The sequence below is a fragment of the Cynoglossus semilaevis genome, chromosome 8 (assembly GCF_000523025.1).
Source record: "Cynoglossus semilaevis isolate Cse_v1.0 chromosome 8, Cse_v1.0, whole genome shotgun sequence".
Lineage (NCBI taxonomy): Eukaryota > Metazoa > Chordata > Actinopteri > Pleuronectiformes > Cynoglossidae > Cynoglossus > Cynoglossus semilaevis.
In genome coordinates, this window is record NC_024314.1 from 7,028,331 (window position 1) to 7,037,618 (window position 9,288).

The 9,288-nt window shown below is 35.6% G+C and overlaps 2 protein-coding genes and 1 long non-coding RNA gene across 9 annotated transcripts in view; 1 reads left to right on the forward strand and 2 right to left on the reverse strand.

The window, feature by feature from the left end:
- The window catches only part of armc7 (armadillo repeat containing 7), a 6,427-nt gene extending 1,248 nt beyond the window's left edge, over positions 1–5,179 (reverse strand). The window contains exons 1-4 of one of the 3 annotated variants that reach the window (XM_008314486.3): positions 4,868–5,179; positions 4,291–4,434; positions 3,867–4,214; positions 2,812–2,914 (exon numbers count right to left, since the gene is read on the reverse strand). In XM_008314486.3, coding sequence (XP_008312708.1) covers positions 3,868–4,214; positions 4,291–4,434; positions 4,868–4,952 — 576 coding nt within the window. In that variant the 5' untranslated portion in view covers positions 4,953–5,179 and the 3' untranslated portion in view covers positions 2,812–2,914; position 3,867. Of the gene's footprint in view, positions 1–2,811; positions 3,596–3,866; positions 4,215–4,290; positions 4,435–4,867 lie in introns of all 3 variants that reach the window. The other 2 variants (XM_008314485.3, XM_025057271.1) reach the window with 2 other exon arrangements.
- Positions 5,180–5,446: 267 nt separating this feature from the next.
- On the forward strand, positions 5,447–6,308 carry LOC103381899 (uncharacterized). Its single transcript, XR_521850.3, has 2 exons — positions 5,447–5,603; positions 5,936–6,308. It is a non-coding gene; the product is annotated as an uncharacterized LOC103381899 (long non-coding RNA).
- The window catches only part of LOC103381896 (nuclear distribution protein nudE-like 1-B), a 12,734-nt gene continuing 9,570 nt past the window's right edge, over positions 6,125–9,288 (reverse strand). For all 5 annotated transcript variants that reach the window (XM_025057270.1, XM_008314478.3, XM_017034569.2 and 2 more), the window contains one exon: positions 6,125–7,890. In XM_025057270.1, the coding sequence (XP_024913038.1) occupies positions 7,800–7,890 (91 nt within the window). In that variant the 3' untranslated portion in view covers positions 6,125–7,799. The remainder of the gene's footprint in view (positions 7,891–9,288) is intronic.

Genomic DNA, 9,288 nt, shown 5'->3' on the forward strand with positions numbered 1-9,288 from the left:
GTGAGAGTTTTTACAAACTAAATTTAATTTCTTCTCTATGAATAGTTGAGAGTGTTTCCTAAATGTAATGCAATTCAATAAAGTTACTGTACTAAACTATTATTATTTTATTAAAAGTGTGGTCAGCTCTGCATTTAAAGGTACTATAAAAAACTACAGAGGCTCCGTTTAGTGTCCTTTAATAATTCTTGAGCTTAACATTCGCACGAAGACTGTCCTTTCGATAAAGGAAATGCTGAAAAATATTTTAAAAAATATTTTAATAACCCCCCCACAAAACAAAAACATTTTTCTGTCAAATAAGTTTCAAATTTGTAAAAAGCGCGGTGCGGTTTTCATTATGGACATTATTTGCAGGCGTTACGCATCGAGCATTAACCTGTACAGCAGTTTCAACAATTGAATTTTGTGCTAATTAATCTACGCACTTTACAAAGGGGTCAAAACGTTATATTGTATGACATTTGAGGTGGCCTACGGGAAAAAGATGTGTTTGGTTTTTTACTTTAAACAATGTGGTCATACTGCAGGTAAAATAAAATGAAATAGAGGAAAATATATAAGCTTACCTCCATAACACGGTTGAAAAATAATTTAACGTAGTTTTCCACCTGTTGATTTGGCGGATGGATACGTATCACATCGTCGGGACGTAACGTGAGGAGTTGTTCGGTTTTGGTGTATTTGGTGTATCTGGCGCGTTTAGATGTAGTCACTACATCTAAACGTAATCTCGACGGAGCAATTCACCTTCATTAGTTTTATCCCGAGTCATTTTACTTAATAATTCTGACAACGTATTTAAATAATTTGTCTTAGTCTATGCCAGCGGTTTTCAAAGGGAAATGGGGGCGTTGCGGGGGCGTGGTTGTATAATATGCTCTAGAACACAAGTCTTCTAGCTATATTGCTTTTTCTATTTCTTAGATTGTACTGGGCTAGTAGTCACTCTGTTACCCTCTAGATAGAAGGAATTTGTAATTATAAAAATATAACATTAGCTGTATTAAGATTGCTCTACTGAAGTACTATTTCAGTTTTCCACTTCCTACACAAGAAAAAAAAAAACAAAACAAGATACTGTACATGCACTTGCTTCTTTTACTTACTGCAATGTTAAAGACAAAAGTATTTTTACAATAGAACTGACAACTGAACACATTTCAAGGCCAAGGAATATTGTTTTGGTATTGAAGTTGAAATTTTCAATACTATGAAATGTTCATTAAAGAAAGAATAAAGAATATAAAGAGCATCATGTAAATGTGTTAAAGACAAAAAAGAATAACTAAGTGACGTGATTCTAAATGCAAAAAATTGAAAAATTGAAAAACCCCTAAAAATTATACTAACACAGACTTATTTTGAGTTAGTTTTTGACATTTTGATTTTCTGACTTTTTCCACAAAAGTCTTTTATCTAGGTATAGACAGGGTGTCTTTTTTGTAAAATTTTGTACTAAAACTATTCTTCTGGGTGAGTCAGTCTCAGGGGTTCGGCAAAGGACAAGACACACAATGACTCATATGATTCGTGATGACACGCCTACCGTTTGGCCATCACCGAAGGTTCGGTGAATGCGCATATGAAACCTCCAACAAGGTTAAGAACCACTGGCATAAACGTAATTTTTAAGGTATTTTTATGAAATTTTGGGAGGATTTTTTTCACAAAAGTCAGACTATAGGCCATCTTCTGTGGAATATTGACATGACATGATTTTGTATTATTCATCTGGGTGAACATTTAAGGGCATAAACTTGAATAAATATTTTTCTTTTTTACAAAAGTCAGAATATAGGCTGTCTTCTGTAGGAAATTTATGACATCCTAGATATGATGAATTTTTTGAGACATTTTTCTTAAAAATGATTCATCTGGGTGAATATTGCATTTTAAGGCATTTTTATTATTTTGGATTTCTTTCACAAAAGCAATTTTATAAGCTATCTTCTATGAAAGATGTATGACATTACTTGATATGAATTTTTCTAGACATTTTTCTAACAGATTATTCATCTGGGTGAATATTTTAGGGCAATGGTTCTCAAACTTTTTCTACTCTGTACCACCTGAGAAAACATTGATCTCTCTGAGTACCACCATGATGACCAGCATTAGAATATAGCAGCATAGGCCTTCCCTATTAGCTTCCACCACACAGGAGAGATGTTTATGTTTAAATGTTTTATTAATTGTGCATGGTATGTTTCAGATTTATTCAATTAAAAATGTAAATGTGAAAATATGAATTTTCCCCTAGACAGCAGTTTGAGAACCACTGTTTTAGGGCATAACCTTGCCCTTTTAAGGTATTTTTATTGATTTTCTTTCTTTCTTTTTACAAAAGTCAGACTATCCATTGTCTTTTGTGGAATATTTATAACATCACAATATGATGATTTTAAAAAAATAAATTTTGTAACAAATTATTTATCTGGATGAACGTTATAGAGCATACATTATATTATTATATTATTTTTATGGATTTCTTTTTCACAAAAGTGAGACTATCGGCTGTCTTCTGTAAAAACTTTGACAACACGTCATATGAGACTTTTTTTTTAAAAAATTATTCATCTGGGTAAACAGTTTAGCTCCTAAACTTGCATTTAACTGTGTTTTTTAAATAGATTTAATTTTATTTGAATTTTTCACTGTGATAATATAATATGTTATTTTTGGGTTAATTTTGTACAACTCTGAAACAGAAAACATATGGAAGCTGAGGTGGACAGTCTGTAGAGGACTCCACTGCTCCAAAAATTGTATCTATGAAGAAAGCTGCACAAGTGTGAGGCTCTGACTAACCAGATATTTGGGTCAGGAAAACATTGACTCAGAGAAAAGACCTCCTACTCCACTCTCCATGAGACCATCAGGAATTCAGACTGCAGTTTTCCTTGTGAAAGTTCTACATAAACAGCAGAGACATGGTTTCAGGCAGTGCAGTGTATTCACTTCATAAGAACTGCATAAGAATTGCATAATTACAGCAGATAGGTTTGACATGTAATGTTAGAGTTAGAACAACCTTTATACATAGCATAATTTCTTAACTTGTGGTTGACTTTTTACAGTGTAGCACACTGGCGTGTTTCACTCTAATATGGAGTCATATTTATTGTATTTGGGATACAGGTTTTATTACTTAAAAATGTTTCATCTCTATTGATGAAATATTTGGTAGTGTAGAGGGGCTTTATGACTCTGTATTTGTCTATGGAAATATCTATGAGGTTTTTATGAACCTCTCCTGTTTTTTTCAAACAATTGAGTCAAATTACACAGGTCGTGTATTTTGTCAATGATTTGGATTAATACGAGGTAAACATGGACATGAAAATCTTATCACCTTTTAATTTCATTTTCTTTTCAAATTGGTGCCTTTTAGCTTGTGCACTGCCAAGTAGCCATCTGGGACAATGACAGGTGGGCTTCTCTTTGCCTCTCAGTGGGATTAGTTTGCTGGAGACCTTCATCCACAATGTAAACTGTGAACTGAGGGGCTCAGGGTGGCGCTAATCTCTCCCTCAGCTCTTAGGAGTTTTTCCTCCCATATCACAGATCACGGCCTGGTTTGTGGAAGAGCTGGCTAAGTCAGAGATACCACACACACAACATCACTTACTGGAGAAGGCACAGTGGCTGCTTGGAAATGTGAACATAAAGTTTAAAGAGCAACAGAAAAGTGGGTGTTTACATAATTCAAAGATTTTGGTGTACAGAAATCCCCAAACTATGTATCAGCTTACATCTCAGGCTAAAATTATTTTGAGAAGGAAGTTGTGGTCTATAGCTTGTAAAGGTTCCTGCAGTAAAAATATGACTTAGAGTGAACAGATTATTATTTTTAATGAGAATACCTCAGTTGTTTCTGGGCAGTGGGATTCCAACAGCTGTCTGCTGTCCATGCATCTCCTGCTCAGTCTGGGCAACCTGCTCTTTAGCGCAACAGTCCTGGAGAAAAACACCAGCCAGGTTACGCAGTCGTGGACTTTCAGAGAGGGAAAATCGCAACATACATTGCAGGATGGCCGGGTCAGTTATCTCAGCGCGTGATAATGGTGTTGTGAGGTTCATAAGGGTAGTAATTGCAGATAAGACAGTCTCTTCCCTCTGGCTTGATAAACAGTTGGTGACTAAACTAATTCCACTATTGTGCAGGATGGTGTCTCTGCATTCAGGGTCCACGCTGAGGTTACATAGTCCCCCTACCAACAGAAGGATCTGGTAAGAGAGACACCAAGGCAGTACTTAATTTAAAAAAAGTAGCTTTTTTACACTCACCTATTCCAAACTCCACAAAGTTTTCATTTTCCTCAGTAAGCATGTCTAGGAAGAGGTCAAGCACTTGTAGCTCCCTTAGATACTCCATATTCTTGGGATCATACGCAAAATTGGCCAGATTGGCCAACACTTGCTCTTTTGCCTCTAACGACACACATAAATTACACAGACATAAATGCATGTACAGTATCAACCTAATAATCATTATACAAGGGCCTGAATATGTTTAAAAAAAACATTAATCCAACAATATTATGTCCAGATAACTGTAAATCGTAACACGGTTTATTTTCGGAATAACAACGCCTAAAAATGTTACAGCTTCCATTTAATCTTCCCAACAGAAAAAGAATAATAATTTCTAAATAACCAAAATGTTTTAACAAATTAATTTCACTAACAAAGTAGTTGCCTGAGCAATTAATCACCAGACCCTTTGGGGTTTCTTTTAAAAGGCCTCAATGTTTTAATTAAACTTTTGTATTATTTTTCATATTTATCGCTCGTCATACACTAAATATACATGTAAGAAAATGTCTCACCGAAACCTAACAGTACATACAAATATCGATCTCACCCTCATTGTCAGTGTCCTGAAACTCTGTCACCAAATTTTGTAAATATTCAAGTCGGTCAGATCCTTCAGAAGAGTTCTTCCACATGGTTGTAATCTGCTGCACTTTAACGACCTATGAAAATATTCCAATGTAACGTTTAATAGCCCAAACGTTCCGCTTTACAACACATCTTGCTAGTTGCTGTTGTTGCCACTTCTTGGTTTGTTCCGTCCCCTAATAGTGTCCGGTCGTCAATTGCACGAGAGCAGTTCCGGTGGAAACCAAACAGACACGCATAACTTAAACTAATGCAATTTAAACTTTTTGGAATATCAATTTATTTGGAATATGAGAGGGGTTGTAAACATTTTTCTCATTTTAAATAAAATAAAATATTTTAAAAAAACAACTGACGTAGGTCACGTTTTTCCGAGCACACTCATGTTTGCGTACAGTATAACTGGAAAGTCGAATACAACGTAAACAAATTTAGTATTACACATTTAGATTATCTTTAAGTTTGAAGTATTCTGTATCAAATGTTTTGAACACTTGAAATTTAGTAAACTCAAATACTGTCTTGAAAGCCAAATCGGAAGCATAAAAACGGAAGTTGTGAAGATGAAACAAACTCCATTTCGGTGGCGTACCTACAGTGGTGATGAATCCTCGTAAATTTACCGCTGGGAAACGCCTGGCGAAACCACTTCTGCTTGGGACGCTATTTGCTGGATTAGCCACAGGTTTCGTTTACAGGTATAATGTAAATTTCTGTTATTGTGTTAAGGTTTGCACTGGGTGTGTACCATGCCTCAGGTCACATTGTCCCACCAGAACAATATCTCGGGGTAAAGCCAGTGCATTTAAAAGTTTTGTGTATTAATTGTTGTGGAAGGGAAACAATAAAATCGTGTATAAAACAAAAAATGTGCGTGTCAATAGCATATTGTATTGTTATATCGATCTAACGTGAATTTGATTGAGATTATGTACATGTACAGGGACATTAAGGTCTCTTCAATTATGTCTCTAATGCAAAGTGCACACACTAATATTATTTTATCATTGTTGACCCTTTCTCTATGCAGACACACCTTCTTTCCAGATGTGCCAGAGCTCAGGGCTCAGCAGCAGGCCAGAAATAATGTCAAGCTGTTGGAAGTGCTGGAGATGAGACAGAGGCAGATGGAGGCGATTGCTGATAAGAGAAGAGGGACGAGCTGAGATGAAGGCTGATGATGTTGAGCAGATTTTCTGTTGTGGACTCGTGTTTGTGATTCATGTGTGACACGTGAAGGCTTTGGAATTGTCATGTGCAAACATCATCTATACAGTCAATATAAGCGCCGCCGAAGTCCGTCATACAAAAATCTGATGTTCACACATTAATATATAACTGATTTATTATATATGGTCTGTTTAGATTTTTGAATGATAAATAAACACAATTCCTGATATGCTCTTTTGACTACGAGTTACATTCTTGCCCAACAGAGGGCGGCATTTGCTCAAATAGACACTAGTTGACGTCCTTCTTTCTACAGGCGTTTGTAACCTGAAAGGGATGGAACAAGTAGTTAGTACAGTAGTTAGTACTCGCCTTACAGGAAGAAGATCGCCGGTCCGGTGGTAACTGGATGGTCCTCCTGTATCCAGTAGGCATGTTCTCCTCGTGTACGTGTGCGTTTTCTCGAGGTGCACAGGTTCATAGTGTCTTCACACAATAACAGACATATATAAGATAATACTGTGTCCAAAAGGTAATATTAAATAACTATGAATTAACATTACTGCATAAGATGATATAATTTCTATAATGGATGCTATGATTGGGGGGGGGGATTGAAGGAAATTGCTGGTAAGAGGTCTAGTAATTAATCCTTAATTCTAGGCCAGTGTATTCTTTCCAGTATGAGCTACATAAAAGCTACATAAAAATTAACAATTACGTTGAATAAATAGCGAACAACTTTAAACAACATTTATTAAAACATGCTACTTAAGAAATCTGAAATAAACCCACACAAGCAATATTGCACTTGAATAGACAGGAAAAAAAGTGACATTTTGTGTAACTCGAGGTCGAAGTGCTTTACTTGTCTGTTACTGAAATTGAGTTTTGTAATAAATTTGAAACAAAAAAGCCAGATTTGAACAAGATAAAAACAAAGACTACAGAATACAAGCTGCTTACCTACTCTGAACACGAGGACATCACAACTTCACCTGGCAGTCTATAAATAACGATCAATATGACCAATACTGTGCACATCATGACACAAAGTTCAGAAGTTAATGACACATTTGGCCCTAAACAGTGACACAGAGACTTCCATTACCCCTTTGCTAATAGCTCAAAGTTCAGGTTAAAGCTGGTGAGAAAACTGCAAAAAACAAAGATAGTAATTTAAATCTTCAACTAGATAAAGCTTGAAACATTGAATCGGCATCAAAAATGACCTATACAGTATATCGCATCACCCTTGATTTGCATTCAATGCTGCAGTTGTGAATGCATTATCACTAATAAAGTTATTGCAATTGAAAAAGTATTAGTTAAAAAAAATAAATTTACCAAATCATTGATTTGACCATAAGGAATTGCATAACGTTTCTCTTCAAGACTATTAGCAGTCATTTTGCAAATCAGCTGAAGCCTGTTGAAATCCTGTGTCAACAGTAGAGAGGAACTTCATTGTCTTTATACAACCCAGTGATTTAGAGGTGATACAGTGACACATACAGGTAAATACAGATACACACCCATAATTACAGCAGGGATGAAGCACAGGCGTGAGAGTGTCTACTACAAAGACAGAGGGAAAAGATGAAGAGAGACACTGGGATCATCTGGACCACCGTGTTATACACCAACTGTGTTCAGTCTTCGTCTAAACTCTTCTTGCATATGGGTTTAAAGGTTTTAGCTGAAGTTCATAAAGGTGGTTTGTGTCACACAGTGAGGGGCACTAACCCTGGAGAGGAGGCAGCAGGAGGGACAGTAATGGCTGTGAGGTGAGCAGTCTCCAGTCCATTCATGTTCCTGCAACAACATTCACAAAGAACCATTAAAAAAGAAGAAGAAAACTTGCTGAACGAATTCCACTTAATCCCTGCTGCAACATGTCTCTAAAATGGATATTCTCACAAAACATAAAATAAAATGACAATTTACTGTAATTTTCCCATTGTGGCAACAATTCAGAAAAAAAAAACAGTTAAAATTGGTTCGCCTATGCTACAGTGTGCCCTACTTTCCTTCTTTCCCATCTGCCACTTATATGTATGCAAATGCACTGCTAAAATTGGAACTTGAGTAAAAATGTGAGAATTAGATGACTCTCAGAATTACATGTTCAACCTGTTTTTCTTTTGTGCGAGTCCTGACTCTGGAAAGATCCGTTCACATTAAAAAAACAAAAATTCAACATGTGCAAATCGCTTAGAATACAAACATTTTCTCTATTTATAGTGCATCTTTTCTTTCCTATACACACAAACAATGACCTTATTGTTTATGTACATTCCTTTAATGCTACTCTGCATTTTCCTCTCCACTAACTGCCTATCACTGCTCTCACTGCCAGCTGTACAAAAAGACAACCACATGGGAGACTAACAATATAGTTGTTGATAATTGGTTTTGTCCATCTCAAAGGATGATTTTCTTTTTGCTTTTTCCTAGAGGTACTAAGAACATCCATCATGCTGGTGGCAGACTGTTGTTAATATTCACTTCTGGAGAACTGATTGACCAAATAAAAACCACATCCCTCAAATTGAACTTTTGAATTTTCTATGTGTTTTCTATGGAGTTTAATGTATTACTAACATTTTGTTTTTTAAATTAATTCCTTATAAAGTGACTAATTAGGTTTTACTACATCACAATAAACAACAACTAGCCACACCTAGTGTCATTTATGCTGTATTTTATACAATGGCTCCCAAAAAGATAACTATTGTAAAATACAGTGATAATAAGATTTTTAGAACAACACATATCCACTGACCAGATATCTTAAAATAAATGTGACAGTCAATCTCCAGTACAGGTTCTTTAACTACGACTTAGAAAGTCGTACATGACATGTCAGATTTCAGATTATTTTTGTGCCACATTTATTACTTAAAAATGTACTTAAAAAAAGCTGAAATATTTTTGGTGTTAATTATTATAATACAAGAACAGAACAAATTATGAACATCACACCTACAAAGCCCAGACGAACAGAACACATATAACAAAATGAGTTTGGTTAAAGAAATGACAACAACAGGACAACTTTTTAACCACCACCAGAACAACTTTGAGTAGGTAGTAGCCAGTAAACCCCGATCATTACCTCTTACAATGACACTAGAAAAGAGTCTTGTTAAAACATTAGGAGAGCATGCACAATGTGCCCCAACATAGACAGTGGTGCTGTTATTACCCAGA